Source organism: Peromyscus eremicus, chromosome 4, assembly GCF_949786415.1.
Source record: "Peromyscus eremicus chromosome 4, PerEre_H2_v1, whole genome shotgun sequence".
Taxonomy (NCBI): domain Eukaryota; kingdom Metazoa; phylum Chordata; class Mammalia; order Rodentia; family Cricetidae; genus Peromyscus; species Peromyscus eremicus.
The window spans coordinates 14,618,376-14,644,035 of NC_081419.1; the positions used below are offsets into that span (position 1 = coordinate 14,618,376).

At 53.6% G+C, this 25,660-nt stretch overlaps 4 protein-coding genes across 8 annotated transcripts; 2 read left to right on the top strand and 2 right to left on the bottom strand.

Annotated features, from left to right (window-relative positions):
- Window positions 1–558: 558 nt before the first annotated feature.
- Window positions 559–2,136, bottom strand: LOC131909028 (RING finger protein 225). The gene has a single exon (XM_059260280.1). It carries the CDS (start codon window positions 1,970–1,972, stop codon window positions 1,319–1,321), a length of 654 nt encoding a protein of 217 aa, XP_059116263.1. The 5' UTR covers window positions 1,973–2,136; the 3' UTR covers window positions 559–1,318.
- Window positions 2,137–2,825: 689 nt separating this feature from the next.
- Window positions 2,826–11,036, bottom strand: Ndor1 (NADPH dependent diflavin oxidoreductase 1). Of its 5 annotated transcripts, none has more exons than XM_059260276.1 (14): window positions 10,857–11,036; window positions 10,501–10,578; window positions 7,325–7,422; window positions 5,918–6,016; window positions 5,734–5,835; window positions 5,412–5,621; window positions 4,999–5,120; window positions 4,693–4,913; window positions 4,505–4,612; window positions 4,211–4,325; window positions 3,926–4,072; window positions 3,716–3,834; window positions 3,554–3,648; window positions 2,826–3,450 (listed from the first exon to the last, which is right to left on the bottom strand). In XM_059260276.1, the coding sequence occupies exons 1-14, from the start codon at window positions 10,989–10,991 to the stop codon at window positions 3,306–3,308; spliced, it is 1,794 nt and encodes a 597-aa protein (XP_059116259.1). In that variant the 5' UTR covers window positions 10,992–11,036; the 3' UTR covers window positions 2,826–3,305. The 5 variants fall into 5 exon arrangements, 4 of the variants coding, with proteins under 4 accessions (XP_059116259.1, XP_059116262.1, XP_059116260.1 ...); XM_059260279.1 differs by having other exon boundaries at window positions 10,501–10,529; window positions 10,857–10,943; XM_059260277.1 differs by lacking the exon at window positions 10,857–11,036 and adding an exon at window positions 10,710–10,831.
- Window positions 11,037–11,109: 73 nt separating this feature from the next.
- Tmem203 (transmembrane protein 203) lies at window positions 11,110–12,590 on the top strand. Its single transcript, XM_059259095.1, has one exon. The coding sequence runs from the start codon at window positions 11,333–11,335 to the stop codon at window positions 11,741–11,743; it is 411 nt and encodes a 136-aa protein (XP_059115078.1). The 5' UTR covers window positions 11,110–11,332; the 3' UTR covers window positions 11,744–12,590.
- A 4,428-nt stretch (window positions 12,591–17,018) lies between these two features.
- On the top strand, window positions 17,019–24,535 carry Tprn (taperin). Its single transcript, XM_059260281.1, has 4 exons — window positions 17,019–18,890; window positions 23,712–23,940; window positions 24,029–24,135; window positions 24,246–24,535. The coding sequence occupies exons 1-4, from the start codon at window positions 17,034–17,036 to the stop codon at window positions 24,306–24,308; spliced, it is 2,256 nt and encodes a 751-aa protein (XP_059116264.1). The 5' UTR covers window positions 17,019–17,033; the 3' UTR covers window positions 24,309–24,535.
- Window positions 24,536–25,660: the final 1,125 nt, after the last annotated feature.

Consider the following 25,660-nt stretch of genomic DNA (forward strand, 5'->3'; position numbering starts at 1 on the left):
CCCTGTGGGCTCTGCCCAGGCCTGGGCCCAGGGTAGGTTCCCAGGCTGTAGCCCAGACAGGGTCTAATTAGGGCAGCCCAGCTCCATTCAAGGCTGGCCGGCTCTGCTTGTTGAAGGCCAAGCTGGGCCAAGTGTACTGCTCAGGAGGCCTGGGACTAGCTGTGAACACATTGGTGCAAAAGACTGCTAGTTGTGGCACATGGGGCTGTGACCCAGCTAGGCAGACAGAACCTTCAGCTGTGTGTGGTGATGCTCACTGCGAATCCCAGCACTCGGGAAGCTAAGGCAGGAGGATGGTGAGGTCAGCATGGGTTACACAGCGAGATCTTACCCCTCTCCCCCCGGAGAAGTACCTTTCCTCTGGCCAAGGATGTGTGGAAATGGCCTTTGGATAGCATGAGTAGAGGCTTACAGCTGGCTGAGGTCATGGCAGGGACAAGGACCCAGCAGGCTGCTGTGTGGCTCTGGTCTGCCTGTGATTGGAGCAGGTACCACTGAAGGCTGAGGAGAGCTGCCTGGATGGCAGAGATGGAGTAATGAAGACTGGTAACAATGGCATCAGTAGCAACTGTTTATTGAGCCATTCTTATGCTGGATAGAGACCGAAATATCCCACCACCTTGCACTGTGTCACTAGTAAGCCATGAGGTGGGCTGACCTTTGTCTTCATCTCCCAAGTGAGGGCTCCTGGTCCTGTGACATGAATTGCAGTCAATTAGAAACAGAGCTGGACCCTGGGCATTTGCAGGCTTCAGGGTCTGGATTGAACTTTGGTCCTTGCAGGACAAAGCCAATGTTGATCCCAGGTGCTCTGGGCTACCCTGTTTGGTGAGGGTCTTAGGTTGGGTGAGCTTTTGAAGGCTGGGTTTGTGCAGTGCAGGCCTCTCCTGCTAGCTATGGTGGCCTTCAGGGACACCCCCCAACCTCTGTCTAGAACAGGTGAGGGTCCTGCAGCCCTTGCCTTCTATAAATAATTACTGCTAGATCTCTGTTCACATTTGTGTTCACCCTCACCAGCTGGACCTCAGGAGCTGGTGTTACGACCCAGCCAATGCCTGTGGCTAGCAAAGTGCTTGTCCATGGCGAGCACATGGGATTCTGTTCACAGCCCTTCTTGTTGGGCCAATCTCCTTCAGAGGCTGTCCTTGGCTTAGTGTCCTTGGCTTTAGACACTATCTGGGCTGCAGGGGTGTGTAAGCACTCGGGCTGGCTCAGGTGCTTGGGCAGGCCTGGTCTTGGGACTGGTGATAGCAAGTCTTTGCTGATTACCAGACTCTGAGCATGGGCTTCAAAACTTGGCCAACATCCTAGGCTCTGCTTAGCGGCCGGAACGGTCTAGGAGCATGAAGAACACTCCTAGTAACATGAGTGGCATGAAGATGAGCACCAGCCCCAGCAGTTCTAATGCCAGCAGGCTCAGCAGTGACAGACGGCGGGCACATGGGCCACGTTCTCGCAGTGTCCACAGCCAGGTACCTAGGCTGGGAGGACAGGGTAGGAAGGGGAGGCAGCTCCGGCCTCCCACAGGCCCTGCCAGGAAACGTAGCCGGTAGCGGTGTTCTAAGGATCCCCAAGGCCCAGGGCCAGGGCGCAGGGGCGTGGTGGATGCAGCGGGCACTGGGCGCTGGGGTCCATCAGCTCTAAGCAGTTCCTCCTGCAGCTGACAGATCTCCCACTCTAGCATGGGTGTCTTCTGACGACACAGTGGACAGCACACACGGCCCAGGTCAGCTCTGGGGGTCATGCCTAACAGCTGGTGCAGGCAGCCCACACACAGGCTGTGACCACAGTTCAGCAAGGCCGGGTGGTGTTCATCAGGCCCGTAAGGCTCAGTGCAGATGGGGCATTCCTCCTCTACCTGTCCCTCACCCTCTTCCTGCTCCTCCATAGTTGACAGGGCCCAGGCACCAGTTGGATCTCTGGCCCCCAGTTCAGGCTTACTGTCTGAAGTCCTGGCACCTTGGAGGGCCATGAGATTATCTTCTTCATCTGCTGGTAGCTGGCACAGTGGGTCCAGGAGCTCAGGACTCAAAGAGGCACGAGGTGAAGTGGTGGGTGCAGAGCTGGTGTCATCAGGCCCCAGGGTTGAACCACCAGAACAGAAATCGGGATGGGTGGATTGCGACTCCAGGGTGACAGCAGAAGGTTAGGTGGCCCTCAGGAGCCAGGCAGAGCTTGGTCTCCGGTCACTGGAGCACTGACCTTCTGATACACCTTTGGGCTTGCTGACCCCACTGGAAGTAAACTTCACTTGGATCCCTGCAGCGTCATCAGCTCCTGGTATCCCAAGCCTAAGAGTGGTACTGGCCAGGCCTGGTCTCTGTTCCAGCAGTTGTCGGACAAAACAGAGGTTCCTCACCTCCCAGCTGCCCTCGGACCTGTCTGACTCCTCCAACAGGGTTTCTCTTTCCAGGGGTAGAGGCCCTGCCCATGGGCGGGCCAACTTGTATCACGCCCCCTCCACCTGCTCATTCTTCTAGCTCTTTGGGAAGGAAAGAATAGTGTGTTCTAGCACTTGGCTGGGACTTTCCAATGGCTCTCTGGGCCTGTTTGGCCATCAAACAGGGCATGACCTTGGCTGAGCTGTTAAGGTTTAAGATCAGACAGAGCCAAGGCTTGCCCTCTAACTCAAAGGGGACACCAGCAGGAACTTACACACCACACACCCAGGTGTAGTGTGACTCAAGCACAGGTAACTAACAAGGACATATGTGTACACAGCCTGTGCACATGCCCTGGAAAGGTCTCTGGCCACCACTAGCAGATACACATCATCCATGTCCCACCCACTACCCTCAGATCTAGGAGAAGCAAAGAAGCAGGAGTAGCTACCCAGGCAGTTTACTGAAGATGTTTAAGGACCTGAAGACAGACTGACTTTCATATTCTCAATGCTCAGAAGACTTAGCCCCTGGGAGGCCTCTCACCTGAGCCCCACAGATGCTGTGGGGTGAATGGAAATAGCACCAGAGCAGAGGGGCAGCGCGGCCCTCACAGGACTCCAGGCCTCTTGGAGGCCTCAGCAGGACCCTGGTGGTATGGAGCACAGTGCAGATCTGGGGCACAGTGGAAGGGACGGAGAGGAAACCAGGACTTACACTGGGGTTGGGGCTAAGTGTGGTGGAACGCTGGGTTCCGTGGAGTTTGGCTGTATGCAGAGTGCCCTCCTAGTCAGCTGGTGCCAAGAAGCTCCACCACGGGTCTAACAAGTGTTCTGGGATCAGAGGATAGGCAGTAACAATGGGCCCCCCAGACTCCAGCAGGTTCTCCAGTGCAGCTGTTCATGTGAGCTAGCAAGCGGCTCCTCAGGCCCAGGTCTCAGTCTGGAAGCGTAGTGTCTGCTGGAGCCTGGCAAGGTAGGCAGCGGCGTCTTGGTTGGAGAGTTGTCCTTCTTCTTGAAAAATGGATGTCAGGGCTTCCGCAACGTCCGTAGGCATATACTTAGCATTGCTGGAGGGGCAAGCCTCAGAAAGCTCAGTGATCCTGTGGCCCCAACCCCCACTTCCCACCTCTGAAGGCTGGTGCACTCCTCTACACTCCCACGTTGGCTTACCCTGCTAGGTAGAAGTAGGCACCCTGGCGATCCAGCAGCTCCCAGACAAGTGGCCCCCGCTCTCGGAGCCGGTGCTGCACATAGACCTTCTGCTCCTGCAGGTGTCAGAGGTTGAGTTTCAGCCACCCAGACTCCTGCCCCGTCTGCCGTGAGCCTACTCACCTGCTCCCGGGAGAAGGCTGTAACCAGGGCCAGGCAGCCCTTCTTCTCTAGCTCCTGCCACTCAGTCTGCCAGTAGAAGTCCTGATCCCGCTGGCGGCAGCCAAAGAACAAGACGTTTCCTGGGGTACAGAGGGTGGCCCCCCGTCTGGATACAGGGATTCAGCCAGACCAGTCTCAGTGGTCACACTGCCCCGGGTCTCCTGTACTCACCAGTTTGGCCGTGGGCCACTCGCTCTTGAATGGCTGCTCGGAAGGGGGCCACACCAGTTCCAGGCCCCACCATGATAATGGGTGTGTCTGGTGTCTCTGGGAACGCGAAGCTCCCAGGCCGCACCCATAGAGGGACCCGGACAGGTCCTGTTGCAGAAGGGAGATGGCATGAAGGAGGTCAAAAGACAAGGTTGAGGTGCTCACTGGTGGGGCTTGAGCTCCTGGCAGGAGGCACAGGGGAAGCAGGAGCTTGAGGCCTCTCCCACCCCCAGAAATATGCATTACCTTGCTCAGGATTCAGAGATGCTAGCCAGGAAGAGCAGAGGCCACGGCGGGGCTCCTTGAGGCGAGTCTGGTACTGTACCACAGCCACAAGAATCTGTAGCCTCCTGGGATGAGCCTAGGGGCACAGTGAGGGCCTTGCCCTGCTAAACCACTCCTACCTGCTACCAACCCCACCCAGGGACAGTCCCTGGTAGAGAAACAGTCCCTGTTCAGAAGGCAGCCCCTGTCTGCAAACACCCTGTCCAGTCCCAGCTTTCCCACAGCCAGTCTTCAGTTCTACTCAATGTCTCTCACCAGCAGGGAGGAAGCAATGGAGAAGGCCCGTGGGCGGATCCGAGGGATAAGGTCCAAAAGGTAGTCTGGAGGAATGGCAGCGGCCGTGTGTGGAAAGTCACACAGCACCTGGACAGAGAGAGTCTTAGCATGGCGGTGGGGTGCTATGGCTCAAGGGCCCATACCCACCTACCTGCCCACTAGCCCACCTCTAAGATGGTCCTGCGGGGCCGATTACAGTACTCCCAGAGCTCTTCCTGACCTCTGGCAGAGCTGAATTCCAGCAGCTTCTCCCGCTCCAGCCCGTGTGGGGAAAGACAAGCCAAGAGTTCAAAGAAGGAACGGCGGGGCACGCTGGCAATGTCCAAGTACTGTGACACAAGATGCCACACAGTGCAGGGCTGAGGCAGCCCTGGTGGGCAATGGACATCTGCAAGGATGCCATGGAGACTTGGTGGGTAGGGACATCAGGGGGTGCCTTGGACCTTAAGAGGTGGTGCATCTCCCATACTCACCTGGCTCCTGTGGCTTAAGCATGAAAAACTGATTGGGGTCCAAGCGCAGCAACTGGCAGAACTGCTGGGTGTGGGTCTCCGAGTTAGAGGGCATAATTAACACGACATCGCCAGCAGCAAAACTATGTGGGAAAGCCACCAGGTGTGAGAAAGTGGTGTGGGAAGGACAAAGGGGTTGAGGGGAGGGGCAGGAGGAGGGTGAAGGGACTAAGGAGACGGAAGAAAGTGAATATTCAGGGAGGGCTGGGGGTCTGTATGTAGAGATATCTGAGCCACCGAGCTGCCTAGTCCTTGGCTCTGGGAGACCCTTCTGAATCCCTACCCACTGCCTACCTTTTTTTCCCTGACCACATCAGCTTCCTAGGAACACGGGGGGCACCCTGCCTGACTGCTTGAGGGCTTTGGCCCCTTACCTGATACTCGAGTCTGTAATGTCAAACTCAATCAGCCGAACATCCTGGAAATGTTGAGGGCCAGTGACCCTCTGGTTGGTGACCACAGGAGCCAGGAAGGGCTGTAACTCTGATGGGGGTCTCTGAGGGGCTGAGCTGGCTATGTTTGGCTCCTCAGCCCCTTCGCTGGGGACCTCCTGAAGAAACTGGAAGATGAACTTGGAGGGCAAGCTGTGGGGGAAAGTGGAAATATCAGATGTGTAGGGCCACCCAACCATACCTCGAGGGAGTGTTAACCAGCTCAAAGTCCCTGGGTACTCATACACCCAAGGTGCAGACTCACGGGACTCCAAGAGGGATCTCAGGAAAGTCGAGGGGCACTGGGTACAGACCCATTATCTTCTTCCAAAGGTCTCCTAGCCAGGGGTCAATGGCAGCATCAGGCCTAGGAGAGAGCACAGGCATTGGCCTCTGCTGGCCAGAGCCAAGACGGGGTGCTGGAGAGGGGCACTGCAACCACCACTTACCCCAGCTCATGCTGGTCATCACCTAGACATGGGGGCAGGAGGGCACTGCCTCCTAGCTGCAGCAGCCTACGGTGTAGCTTCTTGGCCACGAAGTTGAACCTGTGGAGACAGCAAGACTGGCTGGAATAACCAACAGTGAGGACAGGTAGTTTAGCTGACCTCTTGGGCGGATCAAATAGTACAGGGCTTCCCTCAAGGGTTACTCTTCCTCAGCAGTGCACACTGGCAGCATCCTAGGAGGGAGTATTCAGTAGTCAGGGGATGAGAGATTGGAGCAACAAGGACAACAAATGGTAGGTTCTGATCTCAAAAAGGTGCCATGTGGAGGACAGACTATTTATCAACCCATACTTCTGGAGTGACCAAGGCTCTGGACTCTTTGGCCAGGCCTCCAGTTACCATTTGAGACTGGGGAAAGGGACAGATAACCATGTTTTCCTGTAAGAGGATTTCCTTTCTTTGGTCTGTAAAAGACACACTTGTCCCTGCACCAGCTTGTCTTTTTGGAGACCACATCCATAGCTGGACTACCTCCCACATGCTCTGTGCACCCACACACTACCAGTGAGCAAAATCTCTAGCAGAGCAAGGCCATGCTGCCACCCATCTTCCTATTTTCCATTCTTGGTTTAGTGAGATAGGGGCCCACACTGAGGCCCAGGCTGGCCTGGAGACCCTGGCAGTCCTCATCTCAGGTGAGTGGGCCATCAAGCCCAGCTTCCACTGTGTGTTCTTTTTCTCTGAAGTGATTAAGAACCCTGCGATGCACACAGCTTTTTATGGTGCTGGAGTGGCCCTCAATGCTGGATGATACTAGGCCCCATGAAAACAGGAAGTGGTCAAAGAGCTCATCCCAGGTACTAGCGATCCAGTCGCACCTTGGAGCAGAAATCCCTTATTCTCACCCCATGAAATAAATGGTGCAAACAGCAGTGCTTGTATAGGGACACAGCCGTGCACAAAACCCTGCAAGAGAAAACTCATGAGCTGTCTCCTGTCTAACAAGCCACTTGAAGATAAGCTGTCCATCTAAGTGCTCTTTTCAAGTTCTCAACACTTCACAGTAGGATTTGAACCTGTGAGGAACAGGGACAAATCGGATGTCATTGAACTTCACCATGTATTGTAATGTAATGCTGGCTGGTCTGAGCTTCATCATGCCCTGAATTACATGGTGGTACTCTGCCACCCTGTTCCTTCTCCAACTGTGGTCTCCTCTGTGCCAAGTCCTTATAAGGATTAGGGTGCCTACCAGGGGCTATCTGTGGATAAGGTTGATCAGCTAACACAGTGCAGAGACACATGGTCTATAGTGGATGGGCACTTGGGGGCTCAGCTGCCTGTCTCATTTCTTGCTTGATCTTGAGAACTATCCCTATCTGGCCAGCATGTCCACCCTCTACTCACTTGGCATATGTGGAGTCCCCGAGGCCTAGGACAGCAAAGTCCATTTGACAGAGGGAGGTGGACAGCAGGCTCTTTCGGAATATGAACCTCCAGAAGTTCTGTAAACCATAGGAAACCGTGTTAGGACCCCCGTTCAGGCCAGTTTTCTGTCTGTCTGTCTGAGGCCCCAGGAGGGAGAGGATGGTGTAGAAGACCATTAGAGCCCAGAAGTGTACATTGGCCAGAAAGTATACCTTTCCTTTGCATGGTGCAAATTACAGACCAGGAACCTGCACACAAAGAAAACTTACCCTAACTGTGTAAGTACTTCTCATAAATGGTGACCTGTAGCTCAACGCCTCATGCTGTAAGTGGTAATCTAGTTACTAGGGCAACCTGATGCCCTCTTGCAGTATACTCAATAAACTATTTTTCCTGTTCTGGTCTAAGGGGTGAATTCACTTACCACCCACCAATTGCTTCTCTATTACTGCAGTGGTGGGCCAGCCAGTCCACTTCAGAAGGGATGGGCCAGACAGAAGTTCTGACTGAAGTCTTCTGAGTGAAAAAGGGAGATGAGGTGTGCCTTGACTCTCTAAAGGTGTCGACTTACTGGTTCATGCCCTTGAACTCTGGGTTTGCATTGACCTTTCCAGTTTGGTGACTACTGCTGAGAAGCCAGTGCTACCTACTTGCTGCCCTCTGTCCTGTTGGCCATCAGGTCATGCTGTTTGTTCCCAATAGTTAAACCCACATTCTGTGAGTGACCCTTTGTAGGCATGTGGTCGCTGTCTCAGGCTGCAGTCTTGTCCTTTCATTACTTACCTTCCACTGGAGTCTTCACTCCAGCAGATTCATTTGTTCATTCATTCATTCATTTTCTCTGTGTGTGTATGTGTGTGACCTATTTGTACTTGGAAACAGATGAAAAAGCTCTAAGACATGCCTGTCCTACAGTGGGTTTCACCAGCAGGGGATAGGCAGAGACTAAGTTATTTTCCAAACACTCCAGTGTGTTTTAAAGATCAGGGCAGAGAGGCCAAGGCCTTCCTGTTCAGCAGTCAGTAAGTCGCTGAGGAACTTTTTGGGCTTTGGATCTGTAGCCTCTTCAAAGGTTTCCAGTTCCTGTTGTGATTGAGTCAGACACTACTGACTCCTGCTCTTATGTGGGGGGTGCTGGGTACCTTATCTGTCCATAGACCAGAACACCTCAAACCTGAGGGAGATCTCTATTCCCTCGACTCACCTCCTTGGCACTTAGCTAATTTTTATTAAGTTCTTTATTTTGAAGGCATAGTTTTGTTTGAGGCCAGTTTGAGGCTGGCCTCAAACTCAATAGTCCTTCAGCTTCAACCTCTGGAATGCTGAGATTACAGCTGAATGCTACCATATCTGGTTGATATTTTTTGAACACTGAGACACTTTGTCATGTGGGTGAGGGCAGCCTTGAACTCCTGATCCTACTTCAGCTTCTCCAGTGTTTGAGACTATAGTCTCTGTCCACATATACTGCTCTCCTTAACAATCACCACTGACCCTTGGGACACCTCTCCAGACTGGTCTTTATTCTACTTCAACTCACCTTTGATGGCTGCTACCCCTCTCATGACCCCTACCTTTTTTTTTTTTGTTTTTGGTTTTTCAAGACAAGAGTTTCTCGCTGTAGCTTTGGAGCCTGTCCTGGAACCTGGAACTCACTCTGTAGCCCAGGCTGGCCTTGAACTCAGAGATCCACCTGCCTCTGCCTCCCGAGTGGTGGGATTAAAGGTGTGTGCCACCACCACCCGGCTGACTCCTACCTTCTTACTGACCTTTGGGTAGGGGGAACTCCTGTCTGACCATGACCACGCTAGATGGCAGTCCTGGAGGAGACAGGGGCTTGAATTTTTTTTTTTTTTTTCACAATTTTGTTTTGGCTGCTTCAACAGTGACTCTTATGTTAGACCCTCCTACTACTACACAGCTAACTGCAGTTCCTCTGGATATCTTCTGGCACCTGCCCAACCTGATCCACTCACTCTACAGGTGGAACTAGAGTATATCCTGTTTCCTGTGTTGTGATTCTGCCCTTCCTCATCTCCTAGATCCCGCTGATGACTCTATCTTTTTGGCCTCTCTGGAACGTGCATGCTTTATTCTGCCTTGTGTCCCACCCAGCTCAAATGATGTGAGCATCTTTGGCTTGTGGTGGTGCATTCTCCAGCCTTGTCCTTGCCACCTGCAGACACGTGGTGGTCTTGCTATAATGCACAGAGCTACTGTGTCACTTCCATGGTTTCTATAGCTTTCATCTTAAACCCACGTGTTTCACTGTGACCACCCAGGCTTTTTGTTTGTTTGTTTTTTGAGACAGGGTTTCTCTGTATAGTTTTGGTGCTTGCCCTGGATCTCACTCTATAGACCAGGCTGGCCTCGAACTCACAAAGATTTGCTTGCCTCTGCCTCCCCAGTTCTGGGATTAAAGGCATGCGCCACTACCGGAAAGCTCACCACCCAGGTTTTTTGAATGAACCTTTCTTCCTTCCCTCTTTCTGCCAGCAGTCTGTGGCTGGGAAATCTTCAACTTTCTGCCCTTCACCACCACTTGCTCCTGCCTTTTATTTATTTATTTTGGAGAGGGTCTCACTATGTAACACTGGCTAGCGTGGAAGTCACTATGCAGACCAGGGTGGCCTGGAACTCACAGAGCTCTGTCTGCCTCTGCCTCCCAAGTGCTAGGATTAAAGGTGTGCTCCTTTCTTCCAAAAAGTTGTGTCCAATTCCATGACCCCCTCACTCCCAGAACATCTGACATCTGGTATTTTCCTGGTAATTGGCCATTAAACCTGTTGTTTTTACCACTGAGCTCCATGAAGGAGAAATGTGTCTTCTGTGTCCCAGATGATGCCAGGAATATATGTGCTTGGAAAAAAAAAGAATGAATGTTTTCTGAATGTTACAAACCTTGAACTTCAATACATGACTCAGACCAGATTCCTATGTAGGTCTGGGAAAACAAACAAAATAGCTAAAAAAGTAGAGATCAAGGCTACTGAGTAGCTCTTCAGAGCTATTTCTCTCCCCAGATCCACTCAAAGAATATTTCTCAAAGTCTCCTTTCATATACAACATGCACTGAAGGGCAGCTCTTTCCTGTGCATCTTGGGACTCTCACAGCAATGAAAACGGGGTGAGGGTACACATCAGGCCAGCCTTACCTTCATGTTGTCAGGAGGGTCTCCTTGGCCTGTGGTCGCACAAACAAATATCACCAGGGGCTCTCTAATGAGATTCGCCTCAAGGACAAGACACGGGTATGTGTAAGGTCTCTGACAGCCCTCATCAGTCCCCTCCCTGCACCGCTCCCCACCCCCTCATTCATCTATGATAACAGTAAAGTGTTTGGAGAATTATTCCCAGTGACTACCAGGCCTCCTCTTTCACAGGCCTCAGCCTCCTGCCAAGCCACCCTTTCCCCTAAAGCCGCCTGGGGCCGAAGGGCCGCACTCTAACGTCCTCCGTTGGAGGACGCGAGGTCCGGTGGAGGGTCTCCGCCGTCACACCCGAGCCTCACCACCGCATAAGAGTCCAGGGCCTGCACGCGGCAACCTAGCCGCCGGCGCCGGGCTTCGCGGCCCAGCCTCTCCGCCTCATCCTGGGCTGTGCCAGTCTGGCTGCCGAAAAGCACAAGTAGCTGCGGAACCTGCATTACTGCACACGCCGGCCAGAACTGTACACTCCACTAACTTCCCCTTTCCGCTATCAACAGGAAATGACGCATTTAGGCTGCGCCAGCGCGAGGTGGGTGGGACGTGGGTGGGCGGGGATAGCGTCTAGACCGCCGGCGTTCCCTAGCATCCCGTTCCGGGTTCAGGCTCCGGGTCTGGAGAGCGGCGGAGCGCCGCGGCCGGGGTCCAGGCAGGGCTGGGCCGCTTATTGCCTCGCATGTGCAGCGGCGGCAGCAGGCGGTAGCCAGGCCCGCGGACGAAGTGGGCACGGCCCGGTGCGGGGCGCCGTCGGCCGGCTGCCGGCCGGCATTAAACAGGCGCGATGTTATTCTCACTGCGGGAGCTGGTGCAGTGGCTGGGCTTCGCCACCTTTGAGATCTTTGTGCACCTGCTGGCCCTGTTGGTGTTTTCTGTGCTTTTGGCACTACGAGTGGACGGCTTGGCCCCGGGCCTCTCCTGGTGGAACGTATTTGTGCCCTTTTTCGCCGCCGACGGGCTCAGCACCTACTTCACCACCATCGTGTCGGTGCGCCTCTTCCAAGATGGGGAGAAACGACTGGCTGTACTGCGCCTCTTCTGGGTTCTCACAGTCCTCAGCCTCAAGTTTGTCTTTGAGATGCTGCTGTGCCAGAAGCTGGTGGATCAAACTCGAGAGCTCTGGTTCGGCCTGATCACGTCTCCGGTCTTCATTCTCCTGCAGCTGCTCATGATCCGGGCTTGTCGCGTCAACTAGCCTCGTGCAGGGGCTGGAAATGGAGCACTGCGCAGCTGGAGTGCTAGATCTCCCCATCCAGATCCTACTTGGCAACACTGGAGGAGCTTTGGTCAGAAATCAGTGTCTGCTTGTGCCCAGTTTACTGTCCAGTTTTTCCTATTTCTAAGATTGTTTCCTCAGCAAAACTTAAAAGTGAAGCCTCGATTATTAAAATTCATTTCCTGTTATTTATGCGCTGAGTTGCCAGACAATACTGAACTTTTCTGACATTTGGAAACTGCATATAAGTAAAATATCCTGATAGGCCCTGAAAATTTCCCGTGGTGATGTGCCCGTTTGTAAATCAGCTTGTTGGTTCAGCAGCACTGACCTCAGAGCTTACCCCTCCGTCGGTCCAGGCCAGACTTCTCTATACGATTGATGATGTCACAGAGCTTGCAACACTTTTCTGTGTCCTGGGGAAGATTAGCCTTTTCTTCACTCCATCCCACATAGAGACTGTTGAAAAAAGACATGAGTAGGACCTTGTGTGATTATCTGCAGTCTGAGAAAAAACTCTGGCCTCCAGACATTGCTTGATTTCCTGGCCCAACAGATTGCAGTTTCACGGAGTTTCCCACCACCTTGTGGCAGGCATCATTAGTACACCTGAGACAGACAGACAGACCTCCCAAAGGGACCAAAGACAGGAATAGGTGCCCACATGCTCGTGGAAATGGATACTTGCACATAAGAGCTTGTGAACAGCTTGAGTTTATTGACCTAAGGTCTTTGATTTTATGTCAGTTGTGCCAAATGATACCATTTTGCTGAGATGGAAAAAAAATGTTTCTTGAAATCAACAATATATACCTAGACATCTCAATGTTTGAGTAAGGTGAATGCTAAGATGTTCTTTGCCATGTGGACAGCTGGTCACAGGGTTGAGTTGGTTGGTGCACCAGAATGTATGGCTAGAGCACAATGGGGGGTAGACTATTGGAAAGTCCCTTATTTTAGAAGATGGGTAACTTGTACCACTGCCCATCCCAGCTGAAAACAACAGACTCTGCTTTCTAGATCGTGACACCAGAGCTCTTGACTCCTTGGTGAGCTCTCATGACACCCTATAGAGTTGACAAATGATGGCCTGAGGCCTGTTTCTTTGCTTTTTTTTTTTAATGGCCCAGATCTGAGAACATTTTTTTTTAAAATAGGGTGTCATGTAGCCAAGGCTTGCCTCAAACTCGTTTTGGTTTTGTGGGGCTTCTTTGGTTGGTTGGTTGGTTGATTGGTTGGTTTTTTCTTTTCTTTTTCTTTTTTTTAAAGATTTATTATGTATACAGCGTTCTGCCTGCATGCCAGAAGAGGGCGCCAGATCTCATTACAGATGGTGGGAGCCACCCTGTGGTTGATGGGAATTGAACTCAGGACCTCTGCAAGAACAGCCAGTGCTTTTAACTGCTGAGCCATCTCTCCAGCCCTGGTTTGGTTTTTCAAGGCAGGGTTTCTTTGTATATAGGCTTGGCTGTCCTGGCACTCTCTCTGTAGACCTGGCTGGCCTTGAACTCAGATATCCACCATACTAGGCAAACATTTTATTATTATTAGTAATAACAGTAGTAGTAGTAATACTGCTACTGAAACAGGAACTCACGATGTAACCTTGACTGGCCTGGAGTTTACTCTGTAGACCAGGCTTCAGACTTGTAGAGGCCAGCCTTTCCCTCCCAAGTGCTAGGATTAAAGGCACACACCATTGGCACAGGCAAGCATTCTACCAGCTGAGCTACATTACAGCTTTTACATTTTAAAATTATTTCTGTGTGTGTGTGTGAATACAGGTGCATGCGTGCCACACCACTTAGGCATTTATTTGTTAGCTTTGTGATATTGGAACAAACTCAGTCTGGCCTGCTTACAAGCGCCTCTACCTGCTTGGCCATCTCATAAGCTCTTAAGTTTTACTTTTTTTTTTTTTTTTTTGGTTTTTTGAGACAGGGTTTCTCTGTGTAGCTTTGCGCCTTTCCTGGAACTCACTCTGTAGCCCAGGCTGGCCTCGAACTCACAGAGATCCGCCTGGCTCTGCCTCCCGAGTGCTGGGACTAAAGGCGTGTGCCACCACCGCCCGGCAAGTTTTACATTTTTAAAGGATTTAAAACAGGATGCTGCCGAGCGGCCATGGTGCACACCTTTAATCCCAGCACTCGGGAGGCAGAGGCAGGCCTGGTCTACAGAGTGAGATCCAGGACACGCACCAAAACTACACAGAAACCCTGTCTCAAAAAAACAAAACAAAAAACAAAACCAAAAAAACCCCCAAAAAACCAGGATGCCACAAGTGTTTCCTGAAGTGACTGTTAAAAGGAAAAAGAAAGAGGGGAAAAGGGACTTCGGGCTGTAGCTTCATTGATAGAGTGTTTACCTGTAATCCTCTTTTGGGTGGGGTGGAGGCAGGAGGATTAAAATTACAATGTCATCATTGATAACATGGCTGGAAGTCAGCCTGGGCTGTGAGATGTAGCAGCCTGACGAGGGGGCGGGAGAGTCTTAAAGAACATCAACAAAAGTTAATAGTTGACAGATCTAATGTGACCTGCAGAGTACAGTGTTCCTCAGCACAGCTGTTTTTTTTGTTTTTTTTTTAAAGACAGGATTTCTCTGTGTAGCCTTGACTGTCCTGGAACTCCTTTGTAGACTAGGCTGGCCTGGAACTCACAGAGATCTGCCTACCTCTGCCTCCTGAGTGCTGGGATTAAAGGCATGCACTACCCACTGCCCGGCTAGATCTTTCTTTACAAAAAAAAAAGCCAGGCAGTGGTGGCACACCCCTTTGATCCCAGCACTTGGGAGGCAGAGCCAGGCGGATCTCTGTGAGTCCGAGGCCAGCCTGGACTACAGAGCGAGATCCAGGACAGGCACCAAAACAACACGGAGAAACCTTGTCTCGACCCTCCCACCAAAAAAAATCATTAAAAAAATAAAAGATTGCTAAAAAAAAAAAAAAAAAAAAAAAAAAAAAAAAAAAAAAAAGGAAAAAAAAGATTTATGTGTGGATGTGCACCACATGTGCAATGTCTGTGGAGGCCAGAAGAGGGTGTTGGATCCCCAGGAATGAGTTACAGCCATACAGGTGCAAGAAACCAAATCTAGGTCCTTTGTGTTCTTGACAGTGAGCTAGCTCAGCAGCCCCTGGCGCATTCTTTATTGTGGATGAAGAGACTGTCCTGAAGATGTAAGATGTTTAGTAGTGTGCCTAGTCTTTGCTCACTGGATGTCAGTAACAGCCTTCATTTGTAATAACTGAAAGTTTCTTCTGACATTGCCATGTTTCCTGGTGACAAAATTGTCTTTGTGAGCATCACCAGGTGAATGTCTGAGTGTGGCCCTTTGCAGAATGGGCATGCTTCCCTGTGCTGCAGCACAGCAGCTTGTGACCCCTCTGTCTGGGGATGAACACTTAAACTTGTCTGCTACCCCAGCTAGGAGAAAATGTCTCCAGCCCAGGCAAGATACAAGCTGAACTATCAGTGGTTTTCCTTGTAACACTTTTTAGATTTTGTATTGTGCGTTCCTGTTTTATTTTGGTAGTTTGGAATTGGGAAATCTGAGTATAGAAGCCTTGAGTATTAGAAGCTTCCTTTGGAGAAGTGATTTGAGGGGCTGTAGCTCACTAGTGGAGTGCTTACCCAGCATTCAAAAGGCTCTAGGTTCAAGCTCTGATACTACCAAGGGAAAAATAAAACGTGGTTTGGGAACGACATCCAAGTAGTTGAAATTCAGATTATAATCTTCAGTCTAATGGAGTGGGCAAGAAGGTAAGTCAGAGTTACAGATAAGGAGATGCCAAGTGTAGACTGCTGTGCGACCCAGAAGCCAGTAAAGGCACACACCCCTAGGCTGCATCGACTGTTTTTGTAGAGACCCACATTCCATGAAGCAGAGTCCCTTGAAGGCAAGTGGCACCAGAGGCAGCAGTGCTGGGCCTCAGCTGGCTGTTGACTGTAGGGCAGATACAGGAAGAACAGCCTCCTAGACGGTAGTCCCCAGTTTTCTTTTTTCTTTTCTTTCTTTCTTTTTTCTTTTCTTTTTTTTTTTTTTTTTTTGTTTGTTTGTTTGCTTTTCGAGACGGGGTTTCTCTGTGCAGCTCTGTCCTGGACCTCACTCTGTAGACCAGGCTGGCCTCAAACTCACAGAGATCCACCTGCCTCTGCCTCCCGAGTGCTGGGATTAAAGGCGTGTGCTGCCGCCCAGCTTGTGGTCCACAATTTTCTAATGCCTCCAAGCAGTTGCCCTACTGTGTACCCTGGGAAAGGGTGTAGATTGGACACTATGCAGTTCTGTCCAAAGAATCCTTTCCTAAAGACTTGTCGGCTGTGAGGTTGTGCCCCTGAGTCACTAATCCCCTACCCATTCCCCGAGGTAGGGAGTTCAACGGGAGTGAGTGGGACTACCCTTACCCTAATTTTTGTACACATTTGCATGACAGGACTGCCTAAGTGTGTGAAGCTTTCCTTGTATGTGTGACTTGTTTGTGTGTAGAAATGAGGCTGCTTACTTGGTACCTCCTACACCTATGGATACCTGGCAGGACCACAGATGGCAAGCTGTGCGCCAGAGATTCACTTACATAGGTCTAATCAACAGGTCTGGGATCTACAAAAACAAGATTCTCAAAAAAACATTTCCTTATGCCTGGATGGATCTCAGAAGCAGCATTTCTAGGTCCTGAAGGGGCCCTGGCCTGCCTGCCCGCGGAGGATCAAGGACTCTGGATTAGAGCAGGGCCTGGGCCCAAAGGTGGAAGGCCCATGCGCTTGTGTACTGTCCACAGAAGCAAGGACCGCTCTGCTTCCGCGCAGGGCTCTTTCCCAAGAAAACAGAGTGGCTGTCCGAGTGTCGAGGAGGTCGGAACCGTACCAAGGTCATCTAGGTCGCAAGGGTCCGCTAGGCGATATGCCAAGACCAGCCCTGCCTAACTGTGGTCCACAGGTGCCGAGTCCCGAGCGCAGAGGCGGAAGTGAGGGGCAGCCATTGAGCTGTGCCTCCCTGGGGAGCGTGTTCACTGATCTTCGCCAATAAAGACTGGTCGGTGCCGGTCGTAGTCCAATAAGAACTCTATAGGGGAGGGTGTAAGTGAATGTTCGCCAATCAATTAGGCCGTATACCTCTACCATTGGCGGTCTGTTCTGCCCTTGGGTCAGAGCGCGCTCGCCCAATTGGCCGCTACCAAGGGGGGCGTGGCACGGCGCGGTACTGAGGCAGGTAGCTGAGAGTCTGCCGGGCGAGCGGCCGCCTGTGCAGTCCCGACGGCGGCTGCGTCCGCAGCATGGCCGGCCTGGGGCGGCCGGGCCCGGGGCCGCGCAGCGCGATGCCGGCCTGGAAGCGGGAGATCCTTGAGCGGAGGCGAGCTAAACTGGCCGCCCTGAGCGGAGGTCCGGGACCCGGAGCGGCGCCGGAGGGACAGAACGAGAAGCTGGTTCTGGCCGAGAGTCTGGGTCCGCTAAGCGAGAACCCGTTCATGAGACTTGAATCGGAGCGGCGGCGAGGGGCACGGCCGGCGCAGCAGCTGCTGGAGCTGTACCGTCGCGTGCCCGGCGTACGTACCATCCGAGCCGACAACATCCTCATCATCGAGTCAGCGCCTGGCTTCCCGCCCGCCGTGCCGCCCGCTGCGGGAATCCGCGCTGCCGAGGTCGTGGTGTACGAGGCGCCTCAGCCGGGCCGTGTCAGCCGCCTGCTGGAGAAGTTCGATTCCCCAGCCGCGCCCCGCAGCCGCGGAAGCCCGGAGCGCTCCCGCCCTGGGCTCCCTCAGCTTCCCGTGGCGTCTGCATCTGCTGCCACGCGCGCTCCCACCAATCGGTCGTTGGCTCCTGGCTCATCGGTGCTTCCCAGCCCGCCCGCACTCCCTGTTCCGCCTGTCCCCGTTGCTCCGCGTGCGGGTCAGCGCTCCGCCTGTTGCGAGCCCGCGCACCCCGATGGCACCGCAGGCCCTGGGGCCCGGCGCAGCGATTTCCTCCAGAAGACCGGCAGCAACTCCTTCACTGTTCACCCCCGGGGCCTGCCCCGCGGTGCGGTCAATCGCTCGCTTTCTAATGGACCCATGACCCAGAAGTCCCCGGCCGGCCCTGCCAATGGGTTGTCGGGCTCTCCTCCTGCGCCGGGCAAGTGGAAGCCAAAGGTGGAGTCAGAGGAACCCTCTCTCCACCCACCCCCAAGCCCTGGGACCCCAAGTGCCACTCCAGTTGGGCCCCCTGCCAGTCCAGCCAGTGCCACTCCCAGCCAGCGCCGGTGGGTCTCCTCTGCCACCAGCGCCAATGACTCCTTCGAAATAAGGCCAGCCCCCAAGCCAGACGTGGAAACTATCCCAATCGGGGACCTTCAGGCCAGGGCCCTGGCCAGCCTCCGTGTTAACTCCCGCAACTCCTTCGTGTTGATCCCCAAGCGCAAGGCCCTTGGGAGCCATCCTTCGGAGGGGAGGCAGGCAGAGGAGCCAAACGCGGAGGTAGGCTGGGCCTCTCAGAGCCAGGGGCTCAGAGCCCAGCTGGCATCTACAGTGGATGGTTCACCCGCCCTGGAGAGGAGTTCCTTGGCTGCTGAAGTGCAGTGGGCACCTAGGGAGGAGGGCTGCCCCAGGCCAGCCACTGCTGTCACAGACCAGTCTGTTAGGTGGCAGAGGCCATCCTCACCACCTCCACTTCTACCAGCCACTGTTGAAGCTGAGCCGGCTGAGGGCTTGGGGGTTCCTGGCCTGGCCAAGAATGGCCAGGAGCCTGGGAGGCCAGGACTTCCAGTCACCTTCATTGATGAAGTCGACTCAGAAGAGGAAGCCTCTCAAGAAGCCAAACTGCCCTCCTCAGCCGCTGGTGTGCCTCCCCAGCACCACCTGCACCTTGCCAGGCCTGGGCACACCTCAGAACTCCCAAACCGAGGCGGCAACACTTTCATAGTGGTGCCTAAGAGGAAGCCAGAGACCCTTCAGGAGCCACACTTCAGTCAGGCCAATGGGCAGTCCCAGCAACAGGAGGCTGAGGAACAGGATGCTGATAGCCTCTCAGGACCCCACACTGCCCTGGAGAACACCCTCAAGAAACGCTACCCCACTGTGCATGAGATTGAAGTGATCGGTGGTTACCTGGCCCTCCAGAAGTCCTGCCTCATCAAGGCTGGCTCTTCAAGAAAAAAGGTAAGTGGTAGGGGGAGGGCTGCTGGCGTGGTCGGTTTCTATACAGATGACAGAAGAATTGGGCTGTGTGGTTGTGCCAGGTCCAGGGCTCTTGTGGAGCTGTGATAGCTCAAGGCTGAGGTTGGTCAACCTACTGTTTGCCCCAGAGATTTGGAAGGGAGAGCTGGCCAGGCAGTGCAGAGCTCCTGCATCCCTTTGGAGTGGTTAGTTCCAACTGATGGGAGGTCTGCCTTCAGGAAATAGCCTGGCCTGTTGGCTCTGACTAGGTCTTTGATTTGAAGGCAGCCTGGCATATTCCTATGGAGCCTGGTTTGGAAAGATATCCAGAGCCTGGATGTAAATGAGAAGGAGGTAGGCCAGTCATTCTTTGCAGATCCTCTTCAGCCTGAGGTCAGCCTGGACACACAGCCTATAAGCCAACTGGAGGTTCTCAGCACCCTGGAAGGTACTGGAGCCAGAGCTTGGCAGGCCTTTGCCTTCTGCAAGCATGGATTGAGCACCAAGGCTTCATGCCAGACTTAGTCAAGAGGGCCTTGGGCAGAGAGACTCAAGAACAATCCCCTAGAGGCTCATAGCTGGCCGGAGTGAGCCATATTTCCTGTCTACCTCTGGCCAGTGGCTTGGAGCCCTCTGGGCACAAGGAAAGCGTTCCTCAGATTCTTCCTGATTGTTCCAGGGTCTGTGTTTGTCCCCTGGGGCAAATTCCAAGACCAACCACACATGACTCTCAGTCAGCTGGTGCAGGGAGGTGTGTGCACCTTTCCCTTCTGCCAAGATGGCATGCACAGTTTGTGCCTCAGAACAGCTGGGAGCTAGGCTCACCTCGATGGTCACCTCCAGCCTCAGTTTCCTTGGGGACCCTGTGTAATGAGCCACACCACCTCCTCACTCTTCATTTTCTCCCCCACTGTCTGCTTCCTGTCACTACTGGCCTTGGCATCCTCCCTCTTGCCAATTCATCTGCTGGGTCAGGAGTCCACAGTGACCTTTCTTGGGGGGATTCTGGTGAGGGGACTCAGGGCTGCAACAGTTTCTGCCCCATGAGACCATGTCTCTTCCGCTCTCATCTGAGCTCTGTGCCCTGAGTTCTTGGGGCACGTTGGTCCAGGCCCCTTCCCCCTCTTTTCTGCTCCTTCCTTACCTTGCTTCCTGACCTTGACCTTGGCATCTCTGTGAGGTGACCCATCCCCATGCTTGTCTGAGAAGCGATGAAAGCACCCCTTATGTAGACGAGGAAGCTGAAGCTTGGGAGGTTCAGGAGCTGAGTTCAGGTTCCTGTTTCCAGAGCCTTGCTCTTCTCCTGGGATAGTCCTCCACCTTGAGACTTAAAGGCTGCTGGCCTATCCCGCCCTGTCTAGAGACAACTGTGGGAGTCACTCATGACTGGGTTAAAGGGAGAAGAGCAGGAGTTCCAGGTGTGGTGGTTCATGTAGATCTCAAAAACAAAAGCAAGGCCAGGCCCAAATACTGTCGGGGGCGGGGGTAGGGCCCTGGCCAGCAGCCTGGTGTCTGGGCCAGTCTGAGGTAGTTGGGGGTCCAGATGGATGATGCTTATTATGGCCAAGTGGCCTGGGCAGGACCTTCTGTAGCAGAACAACCTGCTGGTTGTGCTGTCCTGCCTGTGCATGCACCAGCTGCCCAGCCCAGCAAGACACAGGATGCCTGTGGGAGGGAGGAGGCAGGGCACAAAGCTGCCCAACCTTCAGAGCAGTGTGCAGGGTGAGGCCTTCATGTACTTTGTCCTTTCGCTGACATTTCTCCTGCCTGCAGCCCCTAGGGAAACCCAGGGTGCTTTTTTTTTTATTATTTTTTATTTTTTTATTGTTTTTTGTTTTTCAACTACACAGGGTTTCTCTGTGTAGTTTTGGTGCCTGTCCTGGAACTCACTCTGTAACCCAGGCTGGCCTCGAACTCACAGAGATCCGCCTGCCTCTGCCTCCCAAGTGCTGGGATTAAAGGCGTGCGCCACCACCACCCGGCTAAGGGGTGCTTGTTTTGAGGCTCAAATCATTGGCCTGGCCCAGACTCCTGCTTCTCCCTGGTGGGAGTAGGTAGGCCCAGAGGACCTTCGGGGCCACTGAACACTTTGGTTCCCCTTCCCCTATGACTGGGTGACCCCAAGGCAATGCTGCTGGTTTTCTAGGGTATAGGTGAGGGATTGCTCCTCATTGGGCCTTCCAGGCAGCAGGGCATCCATCGTGTGGGGTAGCCTGCCTCGGGTCGTCAGCTTGGCAGAGGGCATCATGACTTCACAGGGATTCAGCCCTGTTCTAGGTAGTGAGGGTTACCTCTAATGACCAGGGTCCTTGAGAGGCAGCTTGGCAGAAACGTTTCCATTGAATTTACCTATTGGGAGAGAGAGTCCCCGTCTGCTCCTCTTCTCTGATGTAGCGTGGTGCAGCCTCCCAGCCCCACTGTTTTCCTGGCAAGTGGGGTGTCCTTTCGCCCCTCCCTCCCTGATTGGGCGCACCAGTGGCTCCTACCTGTCTGGCTGCTCCTTCCGCTTTCCCACCTCCTGTTCCTGTGCCACACCCCAGCATGTTCGTGTCCTCAGGGTTCAGGCCTCCCACCTTCCCTGTAGGTATAACCTTCACCCTAACTTCTGTGGCCTAGCTGTGGCTCTCAGTCTGGCTCCCATTTGAAGGTATGTCTATCCTTTCGGCTCTTTCCAGCAACATCATCTTCCTTCAGTCTGCAGTGGCCTCCCCTAGTTGAAGCTGGGAGTCTTCTGAGAGTCTTCTTTCCCCCAATCTTCTCATGGGTGACCCCCTAGATGGTCTTTCTGGAGCCAGAGAGCCCTGCGAGGGACTGGACCCTTAGTCATGGAATCTCACTGGTACAGGGTCTGCCCTCAGGAGGGAGCAACTGTGGCTATCCCAGTGGGGTAGCTCTGATCTATTGTCCTGTCACCCTTGGGAACTTTGGCTGGGGGCCAGTGGGGGATGGGAGCCAGACAGTGTGTGCAAGGGAGTGGGGGCAGGGTCTGGCTAAACCTCACCTCCAGCTGGGCCAGTTGAGCTGTTTCCCTGCTTTGAGTCCCAGGGTGGACACCATTCGGTAACCCAAACTGGGTGTGTGTGGGTAGGGCAGGCTGAAGGAGAACAAAGGGCCCTGTAAAAGCTGGGAGGTTCTGCCACCAAAGGCCCTGTGAAAGCCCGGAGCTTCCATCACCTGCCTGCTGTATTAGGTGTGCTGGGTAAAGTCCCCCAGATACTGGTGACCAGGTCTATACAGTGACAATCCCTGTCTGTACCTCCCCCACCTGCCCTGGCAGCTCCACCCCTGGCAGGGGTCATAAGCATGAGTCACCATGTGACCCACTGACCTATGCTGGAAGGGAGGAGGAGGTCTATGAACACTGGCCTGGCAGAGGAGACAAGGGAGATAGTAAGTGACTGGGGGGAGGGGAGCCGCTAAGACAGGCAGGCTTATGAGCCGCTTCCCCACCCCCAGCCTGGCCAGGCTGTGCCAGGCACCATACCCACATGTATCTATCCCCTCAGCCTCCCTGCTGGGAACTGGTCATGCAGACTAATGAGGGTGTGCTAATCCAGCCGGGCCCTGGCAGCCGGACCTGTATTCTCAGTCGTAGGGGGATGGGCCTCAAGGGCTCCATCCAGGGGCCGCTTTGGTTTAGAAGACTTCACACCTGTTGGACCCTATACTGCCTTGGGCTCCTCGTGTTAGGGTACTTGTCTCCAATTCAATCTGGTCTTCCAGGACTAGATAGGCCTTGAGGCCAGCATGCCTTCATAGGACAGGAGTGGACATCTCTGTGTTTTTGCCTGACCCAGGGCAGTCTTCCCATCTCCTGTTCATGTGTGTAGATGGCCAGAGTAGGGAGGACCTGCGAGAAAAGACCTCTTTGAGCAGGCTGAGGAGAAGCTAGACGCTCTGGTTCCTGGGGCCTTTCCCCTGGGGTGGGAAATCTCCCAAAGGGCAGAGAGGGCTCGGGTATTAATAGCCATGTGGGCAAGTATGGCCGTTGGTTGAGAGGGACGGGGGGCCATGGCTGCCTCCTAGTCCAGGCCTCCTGCTCTTGTGGGCCCTGTGCGTTCTGTGGCCTGTACCAGGGTCACTTTGCTGCCTCAGGACAGGCTCAGCCCTCCTGCCAGGTTCCTCTTCCATCCTGCTAGGCCTCTGGCTTCTTCCAGGGGGAGAGGGGGAACCTGAGCTGGCTGTTGGTGTCCTGTGCCTGGGAGTTTAATATTTCGAGCCCAGCAAGACTGCCCCATCTGCTGCAGATGAGTGCTCATGTTCATTACCGACCCACTAGGCTGAGCTCAGCTGAGAGGGCTAGAGAACCTCAGCTCTCATAAATTGCGGTGCGGGGCGGGGGTGGTAGTGGTGGTGCACTCCCAGTCCAGGTAGCAGACAGGAGGATCATGACAGAGGATGCCCCACAGCTTTCTGTCCTTCAGAACCAGGCCACTGGAAGAGAAGGGAGAATTTGCTTGAATATGAAATTCTGGAGCCACTGAGGTACACAGTAGGGTAGGAGTTGGGATCACTGATAGTATTGCTGGTACCCTAAACTCTATGAAAGTGGGACTCCCAACTAGCCTGAAAAATGGGCGATAGTGCCTAGCACCAACTTCCTGGGTATTAGCCTCTTAAGCAGGCCCCTGACAGTCTGATGGTGCTCAGGAATTTTTTTAGGGCCACAGATTCCCAGCACATGGAATTAGCCTTAGGAGCTACTGCAGGCAGAGGGTGGGATAGGTGGGGCCTATAACTCTTGGTAGAAGGCTCTTCTCTCCCTGCTAGCATCTCTGCTTAACTGGGTGGAAGGGTCCCTGCTGACATGGCTCTTACTCCTAGATGAAGATATCCTTCAATGACAAGACCCTGCATACAACGTTTGAGTACCCTTCGGAGAGCTCCCTAGCACAGGAAGAAGCAGAGGAGGAGGAGGAAGAGGGAGAGGAGGATGGCGAAGAGGAGGAAGTAGGGCTTGACTCAGAGAAGCCCTTTGCCCTCTTCCTGCCCCGGGCCACATTTGTAAGCAGTGTGGGCCCTGAGATCCCCCGACTCCCAGATGGCAGCTCAGGTAATCACCGCGTGTTGGGATGGGCAGGCTGGAGTGGAGCCTGGGCCACATTTTCCAGGTGCCCATGCCTATTCCCGTTGGTCCACAGGCCTGTCCAGCTACACTCCCAAGCATTCTGTGGCCTTCAGCAAGTGGCAGGAGCAGACAGTGGTGCAGACTCCAAGTGAGGTGGAACCCCCACCTAAGGAGGTCATGGTAAGCCGGGTGGAGTTGGGGTGAACACCCGGACGCCCAGGGGCAGGCCTGCTTGGGAAGGGGTTGATGCCTGAAAAGGCTTAGTGGCTATATTCTCTTCTTTCTCTCAGCTAACACCTGCCAGTCAGAACGATCTCTCGGACTTCCGCAGCGAGCCAGCCCTCTATTTCTGACCCCTGGGGCTGCCAGGATGGCCAAGACTTAGCCCCAAGTGTGGTGGTTCTGGAAGCAAGTCAAAGCCCAGGAGCCCTGACTTTATTCTGTGTCCCTTCCATCTGGCTCTCCCAGCCTTCCTCTCTCCCTGTTGCCTTCTGCCCTTAGGGCCAGGTCTGAATCTCATTCCTGTTTGAGGCTCCAGAGAACAGGTGGGAATTGCCTATGGGATAGGCTGACATCTGTGTGTGATGAGGTGGGGCGCCTGAACAAATCTTGCCCCAGGGTGCCGTCTGTCCTGCCTCTCAGCTCCTACCTTCTGAGGAGTGGCCACAGTCAGGAGTGAGAGGCTGTCCTAGCCATTTGCTCTTTGCTGAACCCCAGGCTCCTGCCCTCAGCACATGATTCTGCCACGGTGGAACTCGGCTACCCTTCATGACAGATGGCAGGGTGTTTTTTTTTTTCTTCCTGATATTGGACTCAATAAACAGCACTGTACCAAGGCTGCCTTTGCCTTCTTTACATGGTCCTCAGTCTGAGAACAAGGTGGAGCCTAACTTGGGTACCTGTGCAAAGAAGCAAAAGGTGGCCTGAGTCTGGTGTTCTCACATCTGGAGGTCTTGCTGGTCCAGGCTCTTGTTCTCTCCCCACCCCAATCCTGTTACTTTCTCCCTCAAAGCTAGTACAGTGGGAAGTGGTCCTAATCTCTGGGGTCTGGAACTCCATGTCCCAGGGACCTAGCTGCCAGAGGGTAGAAGGTGAGTATTGTAAATGACAGGATTCACCACGGGGCCAGGAGCCTAGTAATGGAGCTAGTTGTGTACAACATAGGGATGGGGCTAAGTGAACTTGGGACATCTTTTCTTTTTTTTCTTTTTTTGGTTTTTCGAGACAGGGTTCCTCTGTGTAGCTTTGGTGCCTGTCCTGGAACTCACTCTGTAGCCCAGGCTGGCCTCGAACTCACAGAGATCCGCCTGCCTCTGCCTCCCGAGTGCTGGGATTAAAGGCAGGCAGGTGGTGGAGGTGTCACCACCACCCAGAGGGACATCTTTTCTCATGGCTGGTTTGGATACCTCCTGACCTGTGAGACTTTAACAAGGCTGTGGCAACAGAGAACTCCCAAGAGTCAGGGAGATGCAGAACTTCCTGCTTGGAAGCTGTGCTCTCAGGCCTAGGCAGCCAGGGAAGAAGTAGGGCTATCTACAGACACGGGGAAACTGTCACAGGCACGGAACACAAGTGTCTTCTCTTCCTGTCACCTAAGAACAGATAAAGTGCCTGACTTGGCAGAGTATTACATATGTTTCCCTCAGAGAATAAGCCCAGCTTTATGGATCCTTTTTGTTTAAAAAAGGGCTTCATACTGTACCCC